General features: G+C 41.1%; 1 protein-coding gene across 3 annotated transcripts in view; it reads left to right on the plus strand.

Annotated features, from left to right (window-relative positions):
* EFNA2 (ephrin A2) overlaps positions 1-21775 on the plus strand; it is a 405842-nt gene extending 384067 nt beyond the window's left edge. For 2 of the 3 annotated variants that reach the window (XM_089670092.1, XM_089670091.1), the window contains 2 exons: positions 6473-6538; positions 19831-21775. In XM_089670092.1, the coding sequence (XP_089526218.1) occupies positions 6473-6538; positions 19831-19949 (185 nt within the window). In that variant the 3' untranslated portion in view covers positions 19950-21775. Of the gene's footprint in view, positions 1-6472; positions 6539-11719; positions 11801-19830 lie in introns of all 3 variants that reach the window. The other variant, XM_089670094.1, reaches the window with a different exon arrangement.
* Positions 21776-23440: the final 1665 nt, after the last annotated feature.

The raw sequence follows: 23440 nt of genomic DNA on the forward strand, positions 1-23440 counted from the left end.
ATGTATGTCATTTTTTCACAGAAATTCAGCTTTCTTTGGTGGTATTTGATTGCCTGTGGGTTTTTTATTTTTTATGCTATAAGAAAAAAAAGACCGACAATTTTGAGAAAAAAACTATATTTTTGACATTTTGTTTATTAAACATGTCCAGTAAAAAATTAAAAAATTAAATTTAGTCATAAATTTAGGCCAAAATGTATTCTGCGACATGTCTTTGCTAAAAAAAATCCCAATATGTGTAAATTAATTGGTTTACTTGAAAGTTATAGCGTTTACAAATGGCGGTATAGATACTGGGATTTTTTTTTTCATTTTTACTAGTACTGGTGACAATCAGCGACTTATTGCAGGACTGCGGCAGGCATTCTGAGACTGGGGGGAACTGACTTGGTGTCACTAACATCACCAGTGATACCAATACAGTGATCAGTTCTAAAAAAAAGCACTGACACTGTATTAATAGCACTGGGCAGGAAGGGATTAACATGAGGGGCGATAAAAGGGCTAACTGTGTGCTGGGTATGTTTTATTATGGGGCCGTGTGTTTATGCTTCACTGTAATCACACTGCTTTGCATGGGTGTGCTGTGCACAGCCATCCAAAGCAGTGTGCACAGGCTGACAGAGTGGAGAACTGTTTTGTTTACAAACATTTCTCCTCCCCATTGGAGATGCTCAGCAATCACGGGGCGTTGGCAAGTAATCACCGGTCAGGACACAGTGATTGACAACTGCGGTCACAAAAAATAGAAAATGTGTGTGCTTGGACGCACCTCGTGGTGTAATTGAGCTCTCACAAGGGTTACGTGATTGGGAGCCCCTCCACCTGGCTCCCGATCAGAAGCCTTGACCGAGAAGACACAAACATCATGCCACTGTGGATGCATATGTGCAGCGTCTGGGCTTTAATGCCTACGCTTCTTGCTGCCGCATATACAGTTGCAAGGAAAAGTATGTGAACCCCTTGGGATTACGTGGAGTTTTGCATGAATTGGGCATAAAATGTGCTCTGAATGTCATCTAAGTCACAACAATAGAAGAACACAGTCTGCTGAACATAATACTACACAAACATTAGACGTTGCCGTGGTTTAATTGCACATAACATGTAAACATTCAGAGTGCAGGGAGGAAAAAGTATGTGAACCTTTGGACTTAATAACTGGTTGACCCTCCTTTGGCAGCAATAACCTCAACCAAATGTTTCCTGTAGTTGCAGATCAGACCTGCACAACGATCTGGAGTAATTTTGGACCACTCCTCTTCACAAAACTGTTTCAGTGTAGCAATATTCTTGGGATGTCTGGTGTGAATCGCTCTCTTAAGGTCATGCCACAGCATTTCAATCAGGTTGAGGTCAGGACTCTGACTGGGCCACTCTAGAAGGCGTATTCTGTGCTGTTGCAGCCATTGTTTTGTTGAATTACTTGTATGCTTTGGGTCATTGTCCTGTTGCATCACCCATCCTCTGTGGAGCTTCAGTTGGCGGACAGATGGTCGTACGTTTTCCTGCAAAATGTCTTGATAAACTCTGGAATTAATTTTCCCATCAATGACAACAATCCGTCCAGGCCCCGAGGCAGCAAAGCAGCCCCAAACCATGATGCTCCCTCTGCCATGTTTTACAGTGGGTATGAGGTTTGATGTTGTTGTGCTGTGCCTTTTTTTCTCCACACATGGTATTGTGTGTTCTTCCCAAACAACTCAATCTTGGTTTCATCTGTCCACAGTATATTTTGCCAGTAGAGCTGTGGAACATCCAGGTGCTCTTTTGCAAACTTCAAACGTGCTGCAATATTCTTTTTGGACAGCAATGGCTTCCTCCCTGGTGTCCTCCCATGTACTCCATTCTTGTTTAATGTTTTCCTTATTGTAGATGTGTCAACAAAAATGTTAGCATGTGCCAGAGATTTCTGTAGGTCTTTAGCTGACACTCTGGGATTCTTCTTTACCTCATGCAGCATTCTGCGCTGTGCTCTTGCAGTCATTTTTACAGGACGACCACGCCTAGGGAGAGTAGCAACAGTGCTAAACTTTCTCCATTTGTAGACAGTCTGTCTTACCGTGGACACATGAACATCAAGGCTTTTAGAGATACTTTTGTAACCCTTTCCAGCTTCATGCAAGTCAACAATTCCTGATCGTAGGTTTTCTGAGAGCTCTTTTCTGCGAGGCATGGTTCACATCAGACAGTGCTTCTTGAAACCAGTAAACCCAAAACAGGTGTGTGTTTTTTATGGGCAGGACAACTGTCAGCAACACATCCATTATCATCACACTGATTGGAGTCAAGGTTGGCTCACTCCTGGCTCCAATTAGCTCTGGGAGAAGTCATTAAGCTAGGGTCTCACATACTTTTTCCTCCGTGCACTGTGAATATTTACATGTTATGTGCAATTAAACCATGGCAACATCTAATGTTTGTGTAGTATTATGTTCAGCAGACTGTGTTCTTATATTGTTGTGACTTAGATGACGTTCAGAGCACATTTTATGCCCAATTCATGCAAAACTCCACGTAATCCCAAGGGGTTCACATACTTTTTCTTGCAACTGTATATGCATTTTGCTGTCAGCAGTAGGTTAATGCAAAATGTATATTTACTTGCTTATTTAAAAGATGGGAAAAAATAAACACATCATTGGCATGTGCACAGACTTGGAGACTTTTTTTTGGAAAGTCTGACCATTGCAACATTGTGTTGTACTTGCAAACAGCATCCATGGGCTTTTCTAAACAGCCAAGTGAAGATTTGAAAATAAAGATTATCTACTTTTACAACACATTGGACGTCTATAAAAGAATATGCAAACACCTTCTGTCTTTTCACTATCTAGAATGGCATTCAAAAATGAAAGGTAAAGGAACTGTTCAAGACAAATTTAGGAAGACCAAAAAATATCTCTGAGATCTGTCGCTTACCCTGTAGCACAGGAAATATTGTGTACTTAATGAATGGATTCTACTAAACAACAAAAAAAACCTTGATGCTAGTGAAGTTAAAAAGCAGTTGGATGTTACAGTGGTGATAAGACAAAGATCCAATTCAAATTTCAAACCAACTATAAACCGCTGCAAGAAATAAAAGTATATCTAAACCCCAAAAACAAAAGTTTCATTTATTGCAGTTTATAAATACTTACATTTGGTGGCTATTAGTATTCATTTTTAAGTTTAACTAAGCTTAAAAATGAATACTAATAGCCACCAAATTTTCTTTTATTTTCACCTGGTGACTCAAACAATAACCCACGTCCTTTCTTAAGGTGTCTGCACTGTGAATGGAGGAGAAACATTTAGACAGCAGCAATGTCAGTCTGGGCAGATGGAATTGACAAATAATTAAAGCTGATACTTTAACCAGTTACCATGCGGCGTTGCTCAAGGATTACCTTGTCCTTCTCTCCCACGATGCGCCCCCTGCAGTGCCCCCGGCCATCTCCTATGGCCGATACCGGCATCTGGCTTCCGTGTTCCGGTCCCTGCGAGCGTCGGCACGTACGGGACGTATGGGGGCCGGAACTGGCAGCAAATTTTAAAATTTTAGAAACTGTCATACTGTTTCAAAGCATTTCACATACATTTTGTCCCTAGTGCTTTGTCCTGCGCCCTGCCTGCATTTTTACTGTTCTTTCTGCCTGGAAACTGAGAAAAGTCCATGGTGTCCAAAAAGCGTCCTTTTAGGTCAAAAGCGGTTTTAGACCGGCTAGAGAACAGCGATAGTAAATCAGAACCACTTGCAGAATTGAGTGATAATAATTCGTGGGGAAATTCATCATCAGACACTGAAAACGATTTCGCGACTTTGCTCTGTGATGTGCGAACTTTATTTCAAATTTCAGTGTTTTTGGTTTGATAACATTATTGAATTAAATTTATTATTATTATATTATTATGTTTTATGATTATTTATTATATTATAATTTATGATTTCGTGTTTCAAGTTTTATCATACCTGGGATGTTTACTAGACTCTTGTGCGGACAGATTTCAGTGAGTTATTCCTAAAAATTACAGGCCTACAATAAAAAAAAATACGTATTTCCATGCAAAAAAATTTACTGCTTTGAACACAGAAATATGGACATAATCAGACCACTAGGGAGCTTAAGAATTGGTAAACTGCAGTATATGACATTATTGTTTTTGGGTTTAGCTACACTTTAAGGTTTTATTATGGGCTTCATAGTCTTCAGACATAATTTTATTATAAATATTTGGGTACATATTAGACAGGCAGTAGGTGCAAAAAGACTCAATGTTATTTTGTAAATAAAAAAAAAAAGACTTTGCTTGGTTTAAACAGACTAAACATTTTGTATTATGTAATTTATAGGTTTGATTCGCTTCTGCTTCTAAAATCAATAAAGCATGCAGAGCGGGGGCATTGCTAGGTCTCAGCGCAAGTGGCCAAGGTCTCTGGCCTGCAGCTAATCCTTTTTATAGATGGCCAGTGTGCTAACTGCATGTGTCTAGGGGGGAGTAGCTGGGAAGAGAAACTGTCCTTTTGTGAATGATGTAAGGACCGGCCCTGCACTATAGGCCAAGCAGCAGGCAGATCATCTGCCTCTCTATATATGGGTGTGCAATGCCTAAGGTAAAAAGGGACAAATGTGGAAGGGAAGATGAGTAAGAGACAAAGTGAGAAAAGAGATAGATTGGACAGAAAGGGAAACGAGTACTGCTCATTGTTCCATTACACACCTTTTCGCAGGTGAGGTGCCGTAGATCTTTTAGAACCCTAGCAGCACCTCTGATGCAGATTTTCCCAAATGTGTAGTAATGGGAACAGTAATGTTTCTTCTGTCCACTTTTAATCTTTTTATACACTTAACCTCAACATTGTAAATTTCCAACAATTTAAAGTGAGCCTGTCATCCATTCTGAGTGCCTTAACCACTTCAGTACCGGGCACTTTTACCCCCTTCCTGCCCAAGCCAATTTTCAGCTTTTCAGCGCTCTCACAGTTTGAATGGCAATTGTGCGGTCATGCAACACTGTACCCAAATTGAATTTTTATCATTTTGTTCAAACAACTAGAGCTTTCTTTTGATGGTATTTATTTACCACTGGGTTTTGTTTGTTTGTTAAATAAACAAAAAAAGATTGAATATTTTGAAAAGCAAAGGCGTTTTTCTTCATTTCTGTTTGATAAAATTTTTCAAATAAATAATTTTTCTTCATAAATTTAGGTCCAAATATATTCTGCTGCATTTCTTTGGAGAAAATAACCCAAATTAATGTATGTTATTTAGTCTGTAGGAAACTTATGGAGTCCACAAATTATGGTATATATATCTGAAAATCGATCAACCCTGATGCACTGACGGCCTATCTCATTTCTTGAAGGCTTAACATGTCAAGCCGATACAGATATTCCCCAAATTACCACTTTTTGGAAAGCAAACAGTACTGTATTTAGTAAGGGGCATGGCAAGTTTTTTGAAACTGTATAGTTTTTTGTCATAACTTTTTGGAAAATAAAGAAATGAGAAAACAATTTTCTTCACATTTTTTTTCCTTACTGTCACCAGTGCAGTACAGTGTCATCATATAACTGTTGTGATCAAGGATACTGATTGGTGACAAGATGAAAAAAAAAATATATGATGGGGCACTATTCCTCCCACTGACATCAATAACGGGGCACTATTCTTCCCACTGACCCCAATGACGGGGCACTATTCCTCCCACTGACACTAATGATGGAGCACTATTCCTTCCACTGACACCTACAATGGGGCACTATTCATCCAATTGATGCCAATGATGGGGCACTATTCCTCCCACTAACACCAACAATGGGGCACTATTGCTCCCACTGTCACCAATGATGGGGCACTATTCCTTCCACTGACACCAAAGATGGGACACTATCCCTCCCACTGACACCAACAATGAGGCTCGATTCCTCTCCTTAATACCAAAAAGGGAACACTGTTTACTCCCACTGACACCAAGACATTTTCTACTCCTGCTAGCCACAGGCTGGCCCTCGTAAAGTTTGAAGGACAGTAAACTGGCCCTTTGTTTAGAAGGTTTGGAGACCCCTGCTGTAAAGGATAGAATGGTTTACTTCTGCTTTAAACCCAATACTGAGCTAGGACCACCAGCCCCGAAAGTTGGGGCTTCACTTGAAAGCAATCTCAGATGGAGCACTAAAGAGGCTATTCTAGTTAAGAGAGGTAACAGTGGGCACCTTGTGGTAGACAGTACTTTCAATTTCAGATATTTCACACAGATGACAGTCTCACTTAAAGCATCAAAATAGAAAAAATTGCAGAGAAACAAGCAGCAGTTCTTTTTCCAAGTCCTTATAAAAGTCTTGTGTTCTAAAAAATGTGTGTCGATCGATTTTCTGCTTTCAAAATGATAAAAACAGAATTCATTTCTTGTATTTTCTCATAAAGTCTTCATTGAGATTTGTGTAGTTGCACCTATCATTACAACATATGTACATTTTGTTTTGCAGCATCCACTCCTCCAAACTTGGTGGATAAACCTTGCCTCAGGCTGAAAGTTTACGTACGTCCAACAAGTAGGTGCCTCCCATTTCTGTTTGCATTATACCTGTGTTCACACAAACTTTCCCTGTTCTGCATGCAGGAATATATAAGTATCAGGAGCAGACTAGAACATTAGTAAACTGTTTTAAAGGTGAAGTGGAGTACATTTGGCAAAATTCCCAATTTTGTCAGAGCAGAAACTCTTAATTTTGCTTATTGAGTTGTTTAGGTGGCAAGCACTTCATTTTGCTTATTGAGTTGTTTTGGTGAAATCTGCTTAAAGAAAATATACTTGTTTTTATTTAGATCCGTTGTTCCCAACCAGTGGTCCTCAAGTAATAGTCCCAACAGACCATGTTTTGTGAATTTCCTTTAGATAAAATAACTGTCATACAATTGACTCTTTTTTAAAGGACCTGTGCAAGGTGATGGAAATCCTGAAAACATGATTTGTTCGGGGTACTTGTAGACTAAAGTTGGGAACCATTTATTTTGGAAGGGGGAGTGTATTTAATTTTTTTTTTACTTTTTCTGTGAAACAAATTAGGCTAGCAGGAGACCTTTTACTAGAAGGGAGCTACTTAAAGTGCATTGCACCCTTAAAAACCACCAAAATGATCTTAAGTTTACCTTCCATAATGACTTCAATAGCAAAATTTCACTAATATCTTCTGTTAGACCAAAATATCAGGGAAGTGAAAACTCTCAATTTCAATACTTGATGCATCTAACGCACATTATCTTTAGTGGATCACATCATTAAGCAGTGTCCTACTGACATGAATAAAAACTAAAGTTTAGTTGAAAAATAATTTTGGTTTTAATAGCTAGAGTTGCATCGTTTACCTGTAATGAAGTATGTTCCATGTTTGTCAGGCATCTGGATCCTGTTTTCTGTGAAGTGTTGACAAGTCCTCTTACTGTTGTGACCTTCTGGCACTGACGGAGGTCTCACCACTTGAAGAACTAGGCAGCCGCCTAGGGCACATAGCCGCTTAGGGCGCAGCCACGGCTGCTGGTTTTCCTACTCTCTGCCATGGCCGGATCTAGGGGGTGCTGGGGTGGGCTATGCACCCCCTTCCCACCCCCAGATTTCAGTTGCCCTTCCAGGCTGGTCTTTCCATGGACACTGTGCCTGGCCGCAGAATGCCTTCCCTCATCCCTGCACTCACAGCTTGGACAAGTGAAGAGCTGCCTGGAGCAGTGAAGCCTGCAAAGGAGACATGACAGGAGAGAGCTGGGAGGTGCGGGCTGTGCTGTCTTCTCCTGTCAGTGGAGCGATCTGCCATAAAACAGATGACACAGGATTGCTCTTACATCAGCATGTTCAGTGTTTGATTCATTCCCTGGCTCCCTGCTGGAGAGAGATGAGCAGTCATTGGATGGGATAGGGGCCAGGGTAATCAAACTGTGTGCAGCCTGATCCAAGAGCCATCCCGTGTCATCTGCTGTATGGAGGATTGCTCCACTGACATGAGTGAGAGCACAGCACGTCCCACATCTTTACCTGGTCTCCCGCCTGGAAGTTCAGGCTAGGGAGGAGGGGGGATTGCAGGCTGGGGGAACTGTATACAATGAAAGGAGGGAGGGGTAACAATCAGGGTTAGTGCTAGGAGAAGGAATGGGGGATATGTACTAGGAGTAGGAGGGAGATTTGAGGAGGGAGGGGAAGGGTTGTGCAGGATTTGTGCCGGGGGGGATGTTGGCTAAAATGGAAGATTTTAAGTTGGGAAAGGTCATTTGGAGGGGATTTAGCTAGAGGAGGAATCAGGGGGGGGGGGGGGGCATTTGTGCTAGGAGAAGATATTTGGGGGGGATTTGTTGTGAGAGAGGGGATTGGGGGTAATTTGTGTTAGGAAGAGGGTTGGGTGGGAATTTGTGCTGAGAGAGAATTGAAGGGGTGTGGTGGTTGTGCTAGGAGGGAGGATTGAGGGGGGATTTATGCTAGGAGGGGGGATTGGGAGGGTTGTGCTAGGGGAGGGGATTGAGGGGGGGGGGAATTTGCGCTAAGAGAGGGGGTGAGGGGTGATTTGTGCTAGGAGAGGGGATTGGGGGGTTGCGCTAAGAGAGGGGTTTGGGGGGGAATTTGTGCTAGGAAAGGGGATTGGGGGGGGAAATTTGTGCTAGGAGAGGAGGATGGGGGTGAGTTTGTACTAGGAGAGGGGGATTGGGAGAATAGTGCTAGGTGAGGTTGTGATATGAGGGAGGGATTTGTGCTAGGAGGGAGGATCTGGGTGGGCAGGATGGATTTGTGCTGGAAAGGGTAATTTGGAGGGATTTAGGGGGATTTGATGCTAGGGAGGGGGGTGCTGAGGGAGAGAATTTGTGCTAGGGTGGAAAATATGAGGGATAAGAGGATGTGTGCTAGAAGGGGTGAAGGAGAACTACAGGTGAAGTTTTATTTTTTTGGGGGGTGGAATGCAAGTAGCTGGTCTTGCCTAAATTAAGAAGATATTTTTATCACTGTAAATAATAACAATCTGGATCTATTCTATCAATTAAAATTAATTTAATGAATTAAAAATCAGCACACTCACCAGTGTAGTGGTAAATCAAACTTAAGCTGCAGTGGTCAAAGTTATGACAAATATTTACGAAATGTAAGAAAAAATTGGTGCAATTTCTATTAAAGCAATTGTAATTTTTTTTTGTAAATAACAAACATGGTATACATATCTGCTCTGTGCAATATAATTGCACAGAATGCCCCCGATCGTCCTCTTCCTGAGTCCCTTGCAGGTACTCCTGGCTTCTCTTCTTCTTGGTGTGCCACCCTAGAAAGCCACTACCTATCCTGACATGGGATGCCTGCATCCATAGACATAAACAGCACGGCTCAGCCTTGCCCCTTGCTCCTTTGTCTAGGGATTTGACAGACAGCAAAGCCTGTAAGTGCATGGAAGGAAGACAAAGCTGCTACAGATGGGCACAGCGCTGCATCGAGTGAGGACTCAGGTAGGTATAAGGGGGATGAGGGGGGTGCAAGGGCAGACTGACAACTCATGGGGCCCCCGGGCAATAGGGGATTATGGGGCCCCCGTGTCCTCACCCACACCCAAAAAAGCCTATGAAAAAGCCAATGAAAGGTACCAGGGGCATCTCATGGGGCCCCCTACTGACCCTGGGCCCTCGGGCAGTGCCCGAGTGGCTAAATGGTCAGTCCGCCCTTGGTGGGGCGACATCACTACCTAAACATATTTTAACTTAAAGCCTAAAGAAAAAAGTTTTTCCCCTGAAAGGCAATATCATAATGTGCTAGTATGTTTTGTATACTAGCACATTATGAAGAACTTACCTTAAAACAAAGCTCTTCAGTGGCTCGCTGTCACCACTGACAGGGCTTCCATCTTCTCCTGGTCTTTTTCCGGGATCGCAGGCTCCAGACGTCTGACTGGCTGAGCACAATGACGTCATGTAACCGGAAGCCCCGGGGATGGCACAAAGCTCTGAAGGAACGGCACAGGTATGCTGTTCCTTCAGAGCACATGCGCCGGTGACGTCACCAGCTGCTGCTTGATGGAATATCTCCTGAATGGTACACATTTCGGAGATATTCATTTTACCTACAGGGAAGATTTTCTTATAAGCTTACCTGTAGGTACAAATCACAAAAATTAGTTTATTACCACTTTTTGTCTCCATGCACACGGGGTGTTTTAATAACGCTGGTAATGTTAGCTGTGTAAAGTCACATTAAAAACGTGAGTTTTTCAGCTTTTTTTAAGCGTTTTTGTATTAGCGTTTGGCGGCATTTTGCCCCATGTCTTCGCATTTGCAGTTTTTAGTGTCTTACATTTTTTTGGTTAAAAAAAGCCCAAAAACACTGGTTTACCGTGTTTTTCAGCGTTAGATCGTTTTTACAGCTAAAAAACTTCTCTGGAAACCCACTAGTTCTGGGTTTTTTCCAGCACAAAAATGCCCCTGCCAAAAAACACTGATTACAGTCTGTGTGCATGGACATATAGGATAACATGCTGGGGGGTTTACTGGCTGTAGAAAAAAACGTCAAAAGCCAAAAACAGTTGCTGTAAAACCGTCCAGTGTGCATAAAGACTAACGCAGAGAATGCAGGGACCCACTTTAATAATTAAAATTAATTTATTGAATCTGCTATAACTAAACATTCACATAAAATGGGTCCCCAACATTTTCCAGCATGCATAAGGGGAATTTGGTATATTCAGTTAAAGGGTATGTAAACCCAAACAAGGAACCTCCCATATTTTGGTACATTTTGGTCTATTGAAGATACCATTAAAACAATTAGATTTTATCTGTTTGATAAGTGCAAAATATACCTGTTGATCCTGTCAGTAATCTTTTCATTATTATTTATTTACTTATTATTATAGGTACTTATATAGCGCTGTCAATTTATGCAGTGCTTTACATATATATTGTACATTCACATCAGCCCCTAACCCTCAAGGGGCGTACAATCTAAGGTCCCTAACTTACATTCATACATATACATACTAGGGTTAATTTAGACAGGAACCAATTCACCTACCAGCATGTGTTTGGAGTGTGGAAGGAAACTGGAGTACCTGGAGAAAACCCATGCAGGCACAGGGAGAACATGCAAACTCCAGGCATGAAGTTTCATCTGATAACTTCCGAGGCTCTCTGCTTGTGCTGCACTAAGAAGAAAAGCAGAGGAGAAGGTTTTGCAGTACTGTCCTAGAGTGACAATGCCTTTTCCCTATACATACAGTATGGGTTGTGGGCTTTGTCACCCTAGGAATACAGAAATGTTATTGAGAGGATCACCAATCAAAATAAAGGAAAAAAAATAATGCAACCACGACTTCTAATGACTGGTAAGCTGCAATATATACGTTTTGTTCTTGCGTATAAATACAGTTTATGTATAGTTTTAAGGGAGGGTTGCGTGTTTACTTCATATCAGAGAGAATGTCATTTCTTTCTTACATCTGAACAGAGCATTATGGCTACACATGCACCAATAATCTATTGACCGTCAGTTATCCCTGATCAGCGGTTTAGTATGCAGTGTGTACTCTAGAACCTTTTTAGACATCTGCTGTTTTATGCACACAAAACTATGCTTACAAAAGAGATCAGGGATGTGCAATCTGAGAACAAGCTTCAATTTGAGGAGATAATGCCAGAAAAATTCCTGGCATCAGAGAGGATACTAAATGGTTTTCGATCTAACTATTCATTGTTAATTTACTCTGTCTTTTTCCCAGGGGTTGGATGGAAGAAGATTGTGTGTTTAACAAGACTGTTGTGTATGTCTAACAAGGTTGGTTAAGCTGAGCAGCACATAGGTGAGCCTTTTTTTTTTTTTTCATTCAACCAGTGGGTTGAATGAAAAAATTGACTTGAATCTCCCATCCACACATTCTCCCCACTAACTCATTGTATTCTGGCAGTGGGGAGACTTCCCTGCTGTCAGAATACACTGATCAGTGCTGCTGGCTACAGCCTGCAGCACTGATAGAATGGAGGAAAGCCTGACAGGGTGGTTGTACAGAAGTCCATGGGTAAATCGACCTCTGTGCAACCAAAGTGCCCATACATGAATCAAAATTTGGCCAGTTCAGCAAGGAATTTCTATCCATTCTCTTCTACAATGTCTTCAGTGCTGAGAGGCTGAACCTGATAGATCTTGGTCCAAGCCTTCTGGGGCTGAAGACTAGTATGGGTGGCACAGTGGGTTAGTGGTTAGCACGTCTGCCTTGCAGTAAATGGGTCATGGGTTTGATTCCTGACCATGGCGCCTCCTGCATGGAGTTTGCATGTTCTCCCTGTGCTTGTGTGGGTTTCCTCTGGGTGCGCCGGTTCCCTCCCACATGCCAAAGACATGCTGGTAGGTTAATTGGATCCTGTCTAAATTGGCCCTAATATGTGTATGTATGAATGTAAGTTAGGGACCTTAGATTGTACACCCCTTGAGGGTTGGGGATTGATGTTGAATGTACAATATATATATATGTGTAAAGCGCTGCGTACATTGACAGCGCTATATAAGTACCTGAAATAAATAAATAGTGTATCCGAATTTTCCAGTGTACACAATAGGGCAAACCCCTAACACTAATCTACACTTAACTGTACCCTAAAATAAGCCTTAAGACTTACCTCTTTAAATGAGCCCTTAACATACTCCAAACCTTAACACTAGAAGTGTATCTAAACACAGAAACCAAAGTGTAATATATTGCAATATACCAGTCTTTAGATGTGGGGTGGGCAGCACAGTGGCTAAATGGTTAGCATTAGCACTTCCGCCTGGCAGTACTAGGAGTCATTGGTTCAAATCCCAACCACGGCACCACCTGCCTGGAGTTTGCACATTCTCCCTGTGCCTGCGTGGGTTTCCTCCAGGTACTCCGATTTTTTCCCACACTACAAAGACATGCTGGTAGGTTAATTGGCTTCTCTCTAAACTGGCCCCACTGTATGAATGTAAGTTAGGGACCTTAGATTGTACACCCCTTGAGGGTTAGGGACTGATGCAAATGTACAGTATATATGTAAAGCGCTGAGTAAAATTGACGGTGCTATATAAGCACCTGAAATAAAATGTGCTGACTGCATTCATTTTCCTTTTCAAGGCTTATTTTCCTTCATTTCTACCTGCTGTTTTGGCCAATAGCATACTTCTGATCTCATGGTGGCGATGCACACTTCAGTTTTTTTTTTTTATCCAATCAATGTGCAATTCGATCAAAATATTTGAATCCACAATCAATTGCATAGCCATAATTTCCTTTTCAAGCGATTTAGACTCAATTTAGATCAGATTAAACCAACTGGAGGCAATCAGCCAGGGTGCAGAATTATTGATCATTTTCATCGATCTGTTGCACAGAGATACTTTGTTCATGGTTACGATCATATTTTGATCGATCAGATTATGATATTACATGGTGAAAACAAGGATACAAATGATAATTTATGAATGCAAGTTACAATTGTAGCTTAGTTTATTGGACTTGTGTGGACTTTTTTCAACCTGACTTCACATCTATGCTTTTTTGAACTGCTGCATTTTTGGAAAGGGTCAGGGACTTTTTTAAAAGCAAAAAGCAGCGTTTTTGCTACAATAAAGTTCAATGGAGTATCTGCTGAAATGTATGGTAGTGCGTTTTTGCTGTGTTTTGTGTTTTGCATTTTTATTCTGCCCAGCAAAAAAAAAATTGCACTTTAAAAAAAGAAACTGAACAAAACACGTCAAAAATGAATGTAGAAAAATGCAAAACAAACTGCGAAAAGCACTGCAAAATGGACAAAAAGCAAATTGCATAGGTGTGAACAGAGCCTAACTATTTAACTATATATAGTTTTTGATCAAAATCTATTTCTCCATATTGATTGAATGGATTGTCAACTATAAATAAATTATTCCTATCAGAAAAGTAATCAATCATTTATCAAAGTGTGCATGACCATCATAAAAGTGACTATGCAACTCCTCCACTGTACATAAGGTAATAAGGTACGTAATGAAAACAGATTCTATTTCAAATGTTATCAACATATTGGGGGGGGGGGACAAGCAAAGGCAAAATATAGGGAGATTAAACCTCAGTTTTACCTGAATTAAATTTTATACTGTCTATGTTAAATGTTTGTTCTCAACCCCCCTACTGCAGCTTTTGTTGCACAGCTTGGTTTGTTAAAGGAAGTCAAAAATTAGTACTTACGGACAGGATCACCAGCTAATAAAGCTATGTTACAAAGAAACAAAGACAGCTGTATTAAAGTGACACTGAAGCTTTGTTTTGGTTTCTTTACAACAATCATGTCTATACTTACTTGTTCTGTGCAATGGTTTTACACAGCGCACCCCAGATCCTCTTCTCTGTAAACAATCAGGTATAGATAGTCAGTGCTGCCAATGTTACTAACCAGTCAGCATAAAATGGTGGCCGCCGGACCTCCGTCATCCGGCAGCGTGACGTCACTGGGTAGTGGGGCTCCTCCTTGACGCGTTTCGCGTTTCTGAGGACGTATATGTATACTAAACGTGTCAAGGAGGTGCCCCACTACCCAGTGACATCACGCCACCGTATCACGGAGGTCCAGCAGCCACCATTTTATGCTGACTGGTTAGTAACATTGGCAGCACTGACTATCTATACCTGATTGTTTACAGAGTGATTCATACCTCTCTTACCTGATTTTAATGATTACATGTGTGTACACTTTTTTATTCATATTTATAATTCTCTTAATAAACGACAAGAGTATTACACTATGAGATCCCCTATTTTTTGCTCTACTATGAGCACTTAAACCCTCAGGACCTAGGTCCCATCCGTTTTGGAGGATGGATTAACTCCCCTATGACCAGACCACCCATGAGAGGGACCTCTGATTGACCTCACCTTACACGCCCATACCATCAGAGGGAAAGATTTTCAGACCAGACCAGGTCCCACCGAAGGGAGATCTCCAGGCTGGCAAATATTGGCTAATGCGCATTAAGATTGCGCTTCTGGTGAATTTGCAATCCCACTGTCACAGCTGCCCCCCCTCTCAGCCCCTTGCTCTGTCCCTGCTCTCTCTTCCATCTCTCATCCGTGCCCCTCCCCACCTCCTGCAAAGATCAAAGGCATTCCTAAGACAAGCTGGAGCTACGCTACCTCCGGGCCCCCCCCGGTTGCCTAGGTGACTAGGGGGGTCCGACCAGTTTTAAGAAGCTGATGTCAGAGCTCCCGAGGTATTCACCGCAGTGTAGCTGACGGAAGGAGCCTAGGCTGCGGCCGGGTCCTTTTCGTGGCCAGGCTCGGCAGAGACCCAAGGCTGCCTAGGACCCCCCTTCTCCCAGAGCTGGGGAAGACTGTCTGCTAGACTCCAGAGATCCGTGAGTACATGATCTCTGCCTGCTTCACTTGAACTGTTCTTGTGCTGACCTCACACCAGCCCCCCCGTTGGATTACTTGCTACAGAGACTCACACCAAACTCCCTGTTGGATTACTTGCTACAGAGACTCTCCCTTGGCTGTCGGTGTTGGGCTTTAAGTGTATTGGTCCTTCTGTGTCACCCTGGACTGGCGTATTCCCCCTCCCTGCGAACTCCCCTATTCGGTGACTGTCATCTGTTTGCCTCAATAAAGCTTTGTGCGTTTGCAATCTACTTTGTGTGTTCTGTCCTGCCTACGCTCCGTCACACCCACTAATCTATCGCACACCACCGGATGATAAGCACTTCCCACTTTATGGTTTATTCCAGTATTTATGCGCACAACCTGTTGGAATAGCACCTTCACGTTACAGAATTTACTTATTGGGACTCACATATATGTTTACTTATATTATTACTTTGATTGATGTTCATGATTTTAATCAGATTGAGGACTATGGTGTTTTAGATGTACTTATGCGCTGCACCTTCCCTTGGCCCAAAAAAAAAATGCCTGACATTGGTAAAAGTGTGTAACACGTTCAGCCGCCTCAAGCGTTTGAGCATTGATTCATTTCATTTGCCAGAATAAATAATTTATTCTGGCCATTGAAATGAATTATTTCTCAAGTGCTAAACACACCTATCGTTAATGTGCATTTCCACACGCATTTTAAAGTGTTACTAAACCCAGGACCCTACATTCACTATATCTGGTCTCCCACAGTACACAGAACATGGAAATGCAATTATTTTAGTAAATATAAACTGCTAAATTGTAGTGCTGCAAATTCACTTTTAGCACTTATAGGATATTGGTATATATATTTGTTTTTTTTTTATATAAACTACTAAATACCTTTTCTCATCAGCAGTTAGAGCAGGCTTGTGACTTCTATCAGTGTCTAGCAGAGCACATTTTAAAGCTTGTAGGAGTAGTTTTCATTTTGCTCTATTAGGATGCAGAACCCCTGACCTGATTGGTCCTGTTCTGATCACATGCACTCTCCCAAGAAAAAAAAAACCTCTCTAGCAATACACACCAAACCGAGCATCTGCAGAGTGTCTCCTCGTGATATGTCGTATCAGGAGATAGGAGGGGGACACTGGAGGAAGGAGAGGATCAGAGAAGACAGGATCAAACCGCATTTTCACACAATGCAGAGGAATAACCCCTTAGGTACCACAGTGAGTATAACAAGCATGCTTTGCTGCATATACAGACTGATTTTACTGTTTGGGTGGGTTTGGTAACACTTTAATGCATTCTCCATTAAGGTAAAAAAAACATTCCATGGTTAGCTCTCCTCCAACACCCCTCCCCCCCAATATGTGAGCCTGACCTCGATCTAGCACTGTGCCCGAGAGCAGCAACACTGCTGTCTCTCTCTCACCTCACAGAGCTCAGAGGCAGCAGTAGGAGTCATTGGTCCCTGCTGCTGTCATTTAAATCCAGTGAGGAGAGAGTGGGAGCAGGGCTGAGACACGCTGTGTGTTTCTATAGACAAACATAGCCCAGCCTGGGAGCAAGCCTGCAATGTCTGCCCCCACAGCAAGTGGCTTGATGTTTGTATTAAATTGTTTAGATGCCATGTTGTCAACATTATCAGAGTTGCTAAAAATAAAAAATATAAAAATGCTCTGCCCTGTAGGGGATATACACGTGTGCGAGATTAAGATGTTGACAATTAGAGTGGATCTAAACTAAATTTAAAGCTATCATATAGGGAACAGGTAGAACTGTTAAACTGTACCTAAGCAGTACCCTCAAAGTATTACCTTTTGTCTGGAATCCTCTGTAAAAATCCTCAGTACCTTAAATTGTTTGTAAACCTCAGACATATATGAAATATGAACAAAGTATACAGTATCCCCCTATAGTGTGAGTGATGTCACTACTGTGCTTCTGCTCACTTGAGGGAAAGTTGTACATGAGGACCTGCAGTGCAAAGATTTGTGTCATTTATTCTGTTGATTTTTTGTTTTTTGCACCACTCCTGTAGCTTCTTGAATATTCCCCCATCAGTCATCCGGGGGCGACTCTCACACGAGACGGCAAGACACTATGCCCTTTATGAAGATGACATAGCATTTTTTGCATTTTGTTTTGCACACGTTTAAAAAATCATTTTAGGCCTAAACATTACACAACCCCCCAAAACGTTATATATTTTATGAAAGCAGACACCCTAGAGAATAAAATAGTGGTAGTTCTAATTTTTTATGTCATATGACATTATTGCAAAGGTCTAGGAAACTCAAACTTTCAGTAAAAATCACACTAAAGTGAATTTTAGAGCAAACGAATGCAATAAATTACCTACATTTTTTGTTAAATATAAAAGACGAGGTTGTGCCGAGCCAATAGATGCCCATAATGCCAAACCTTAAATTTGTGCGCACCTATGAGATTGCATCAAACTTCAGTAACCTATATTTTCTATAGACGACACTTCAAAAGCCCCTATAGGACATCAGTTTAGTGCTACAGAGAAGGTCTTGTGCTAGAATTATTGATCTCACTCCAGTGTGCGCGGCGATATGCAGCATGTGTTTCACAGTCAACATTTTCACGAGTCTCAAGATTTATTGGGGGGATGTTATGTGCTTGGTTGTAACTTTATTTTTTTTACAAAAAAATTTTTTTATAATTAACTTTTTTTTTTCATCACATAGGGGACACAAAGATGATTTTTTTTGGTGACAGGTTCTCTTTATTGAGACATACACGGTCTAAAAGACCCTGCATGTCTCCTCTTGGCTCCAATTAGATGTATTGCAATACATCTTTCCCCGGCTACTCTAGCTAAGAAAGTGACAGCCGTGACCCAGAAGTGATTCATTTTTTTTTACACTTATATAGCGCCATCAATTTACACAGCGCTCTACATATATATATTGTACATTCACATCGACCCTAACCCACAAGGGGCGTATAAGCTAAGGTCCCTAACTCACCTACCAGCATGTCTTTGGAGTGTGGGAGAAAACCAGAGTACTTGGATGAAACCCACTCAGACACAGGGAGAACATGCAAACTCCAGGCAGGTGGTGCCGTGGTTGGGATTTGAACCAACAACCCTAGTACTGCCAGGCAGAAGTGCTAACCATTTAGCCACTGTGCTGACCATGTCATGGACATCACCTTTCAGGTCACACAAAGAAGTGGAAGGGAGTGGACGCTCGCCCGCTCTCCTCTCTCCCCTCCACCTACCGGCATCTGCCATGGCTCTCCCTGGGCCTGCTGACAGGCAAACAGAGCCCTGTTACATGGCGGGAGTGTGCCTGCAGATCCGCCTGACCTCTTCCACCTGACAAGCAGGAGTCTGCCTGTCAGTTTTTTACACAATCCCGGTAGCTGCAGCCAATGGATTGTGTATAAAACCCCCTACTATCAGGTTTGTATGGCTTCGGACCAAAAAGGGTGAAATTGGAATTCCAGACTATCACTAACTAGGCTGAATTCTGCTCCCACCCCCCTTCTAACTCCTATATTAACTACCCCGTAGAAGGAAAATGCATATACTTACCTATTCTCAGAGTGCTCTGATTCAGTCATGTGGCCTCCCCAGTGGGAGAGGAGAGATCGACTATGCCAGCTGCCTGCCATTCCTGAGCTTACTATGGGGCATCTGCTGCTGGCGGTCCTTCCTCTCCCCTGAAGCTGCTGCTGGGAGCCAATCATATGTCTGGGCTGGACCGAAGCGCTCTGAAAATAGGTAAGTATAAGCATTTCCTTTTACAGTGTAGTTAGAATAGAAGTTAGAAGGGAGTTGCAGCAGTTTTAAGCTTAGTTAGTAGCAGCCTGGACTTCCATTGACAGTAAAAGCGGAACTAAAGGGTGAACACTTATCAATCCAGCTGTCCCTCTCCGGCTCCGGCATCTTCTTCTGAGTGCTTGTCTTCTGGCCTGTTCAATGGCCGGCGCAGGACGATGTCACTTCTGCACATGCACAGGAGCCAGTCATCCCGTCACGGCGCTGTAAACTGAGCTGTGCATGCACACAGGTGTTGGTAAATCAAAAGCAGATTGTACAAAAAAATTGTATTGAGTGTGTCCTAGCTTTAACCTCATTCTACTTCCTATCCTTTTATAAATACCCGCCTTGACTTGCGCAGGAAGTATTTGCACCAATAGCAGGCGGTCCCATGGGGAAATCATGCTGCGTGCGTAGCACCAAAATAAACCACTAAGATTGCATAGCGGCTTGGTTTTGTTTTATGTATAATACACTGTTTAAAATATAGCAGGAAATGCTTGTAAAACTGTCAAATAAATATGTTTCCAATTTTCAAAAATTCTCTTTACCTCTTTCAAATGTCTTTTGCAATATTTACCAACTTCTAGTCCTTTTTCCACCACCCTGTTGTTTTAAAACACTAATTTTTATGAATCAATCTATCAGCAACCTAAAAAACTCACATTTATACTTTTTGTTTTCCTAGACGATTCTCTATATGAATCTCCAGAGCCTATCTTCACCAGCAATAATTCGGGCCTAAGCCTCAGGGTCCCACACTCCAGCCTTGGTTTTCTTCTGTTTTGGACTATCATTGTCTTGTAGCTGTTTTATGGTGGTTGGAATAAAATCAGCATAAAGGTGGAAAAGCAGAAGTAAATGAAGAAATTGTCTGACATCAGGATACATGGAACATTTGAGTGGCATGCATACGGAAATGAAACCAGTTAATGGAACTCCCCTCACGCGAACGTTGTGAACAATCTTTTTTTTTTCTGAGGGTGGAAAATTGCTGATTTACTTGTAGACTCCTAACGGAGTTTGGAGCTTTCCAGTAACTTTCTTTTTACATTTTCAGACCAAATGTATAGTCTTTTTATTTTGTATTCTTAGTATGTTTCTTGCTTTTGCACCAGTAGAGCAAAATAATTGTGGAGATTTTTTTCCAATATGCGTGTAACGGGATCCGGTTCACCCTGACTGTTTCCATCTGACACTTCCTTCCATTCTCCTGTCATAGTCCATCCCAATTTTCCTCCAAATGTTTCAGATTCATTTCATGTGAAATATTTTTGTGGATATGTGAGGTGCATCTATTGAGGGACCAAGATTGGTATTTATGCCCCCTTTGTCACAAAAACTAGATGAAGCAGCCAAAAGACCAATTGTTTGTTTTCTGTAATAGTTTTCTAGTGCTTCTTTTCATTCAGACAGAAAATCACACCCAAGATCCTTATTATGTCAGTCTCTTTGTAGCAATTCTGTTTTTTACCATTCTGTTGTTCATGGTAGCATCACCTGAACAGCCCGTGTTAAATAATTAACTGTCCATTGTGAATCACTTTATTAAGCTCTTAATCGATGGAATGTACCATGTGATGATTATTGATTCAGACTTCAGAGTATTGCCTCCTCACCATAGAGTATTTGTTCATAGGAACCTGCATTCATTTGCAAACATATTGATATCAGTATTGTAATTTAAAATGCATACTGCCTTTGGTTATCCTGTAACAAAGTCTGTTCACACAGGGAGAAAGCAGTACATCTCTTGAACTGCCCAATATAGTGGGAGGGTGGGGGTGGAGGGCTGCTGGGGCGTTCTGTGTTTAATTCATTGATCATCAGATACGAGATGGAATAGATGAACAATAGTGGTGAGTGCCGAATATACAGCCATTGTGGATATATGCTATATATTTTTAAGTTAAAAAAATTTAGAAGATTAAAAAAAACAAGTTTTAACATACTGAATTTATATATACATCTAAAATACTGAGTAATTCTTTTATTTAAAGAAATTTAGTGCCAGTATCAGAGATATTCCAAAAAGAGAAATAAGAGAGCATTTAATGGTGCTGCAAAAAATAAATAATAATACAAATAAATGAAAGGTAAAGTAAATTAAACTATTTTTGACTGCCTCTGAGAGTAGTTTATAAAGGAAATCAGGTAAAAAAAAAGACTCTGGATCGAGCAATTACAGAGGAGTAACTTAATGGCTGTAATATATATGTGTCTGTGGCACCTCCGCTTTTAAGTGGTGGTATTTTAACAAGAATTTCTAACTTGCACTTAAGCTCTACTATATGTGCTGGTTTGTCTTCTCTACCTTCATCGACTTTTTAATACAGCAAAAAATAAATAAAAATAAAAAAATGTGGTGTTGTTTCACAAGCTCCTGTGCTCCAGTGGCAAATGAAAACTTAAACTTTGTCTGTTTTACTCTCTATATGTGATTCTCCCATTCCATCGCTGACTATCTGTCTGCTTGCTATAGGTGCAAGTCTCAGGCATTCTTCATCCATGTGTGTAAATAGAGCCAGCAGGTATACTGTGATTTTCTATGTATTGCTGACAATGAATTTTATGGAAGTTGTATGATTTATAGACTAGGAAGCAAAAACTTGCAATAAAATACATTTTATCCACTCTCGTTTCTTTCTGCTCCTGCCTTGCCTCATGATTTTAGAAAAGGTCTATAAAAATGAAATAGAATATTTAATATTTTTTTTACTTCCAGGGCTTTCACTTTTCCCACCACCTGGGGAAACTTACCTTGACATTTATGATTTTGGAAGCACTGTACTAAGAAGGGTAATATTACTTAAATACATGCCTTAAATGGATACTATTACTTTTATTTTTTAATGTTTTTTAAACTGTGTCTGCAGTTTTATGGTATGTCCTTTATTTATTTTCTTTATGTGTGCTATTAGGTGGCAAACAAGAGCACTCTTCTTTCCTGCCTCTGTTAATTTAGCTCCACCACCAGGTAAATTGCTGATTTAAGTAATCCATTCTCAAGTGCAGGATAGCCATGGAATAAAAAAAAAACTTGAGACCAGTGCTATGTCTTCCTAGAGATCAGCATATTTATTACTGTATATTATCTGATGGCTGTGTAGTTTGGAATTATGTACAATGCCATTGGTGCTACATAATGAGCCAAAAGTGAGATTTGGCTGTAGAGTTGATGTAGGCGGTGCAGCCCATGGAAACTCAAGTCATACAAGTCTTTCTACCAGATTGCTATTTCAAGCCGCGTTAATGCTTCTGAGATGTATTTGAACTGCAGCTGACATCCTTCTGACACGTTTCAAGCTGGCACTTTCATAGACCTGTATGGGAATGACAAAGCTATTTGAAGAAAACAAAAGGTTGTGAACCCAGGCTCTAATCCATCAGCTAGCCCTTAGTGAACATACGGTACCTGTTCATATTTGAGAAGTTAATATCAGCAAGGGCTTTGTTGCATGCCAATCTTCTTCAAATATTCTACTTGGAGAAAAATATAGTATATGCAGTATATTTTGTAGATAAACCAGAAGGGTTTAATTTTCATGCATCTAAAATATACACATATTGTCAATTTATGTTGTTTGTTATGTGCACTGCCTTGTGAGAACGTATGGCACTTACCACTCTTTGCATAATTCTTTTATCACAAGATATATTCAAGGATATGGATGAATCCTATTTCCAGCTCTTGTCCATCATGTAATGGCAACGTATGGCACTTACCACTCTTTGCATAATTCTTTTATCACAAGGTATATTCAAGGATAAGGATGAATCCTATTTCCAGCTCTTGTCCATCATCTTCTGCTGCTCATCCACATTTTTCATTTTGTTTACCATCAATGGCAGAGAAGCTGTCATGGTGTGCCATTAGTGTCTGGGACAAGGGGAAGAAGGGGTATCTTTTTTAGTTAATGAGTCCCACTTTACGGCTGTAATGTCTTGTTTAAGCCAGACACAAGATTCTCACCTGTGCTTTTGGTCAGCATAGGGAGGAGGTCAGTGCCTTTAGGAAGGGCAGGGGTTGGTTTTATAGTAGGCACAAGGGTGAGGAGGTGGGGGGGGTTGTAGCAAGGATGGCAGCAGTGAGGGGGGCTGGCACAATGGGAAGAGTAGGAGATGTAAATAGGCATAATGGGAAAGGTGAAAGGAAAATCCTTCTGCGCTCAATGGAAACCAAACCTGTTTTGTTTAGCTGCTGTCACTCAACTCTTAACCACCAAGTTATATCAAATAAACAAATTTAAATAGTGAAGCGCTTAAACCATAAAACATGTGCTACTTATGCTCAATTC

This window comes from Staurois parvus, unplaced genomic scaffold (genome assembly GCF_062004578.1).
Source record: "Staurois parvus isolate SC_StPar_1 unplaced genomic scaffold, SC_StPar_1.0 ptg000086l, whole genome shotgun sequence".
NCBI classification, from domain to species: Eukaryota; Metazoa; Chordata; class Amphibia; order Anura; family Ranidae; genus Staurois; species Staurois parvus.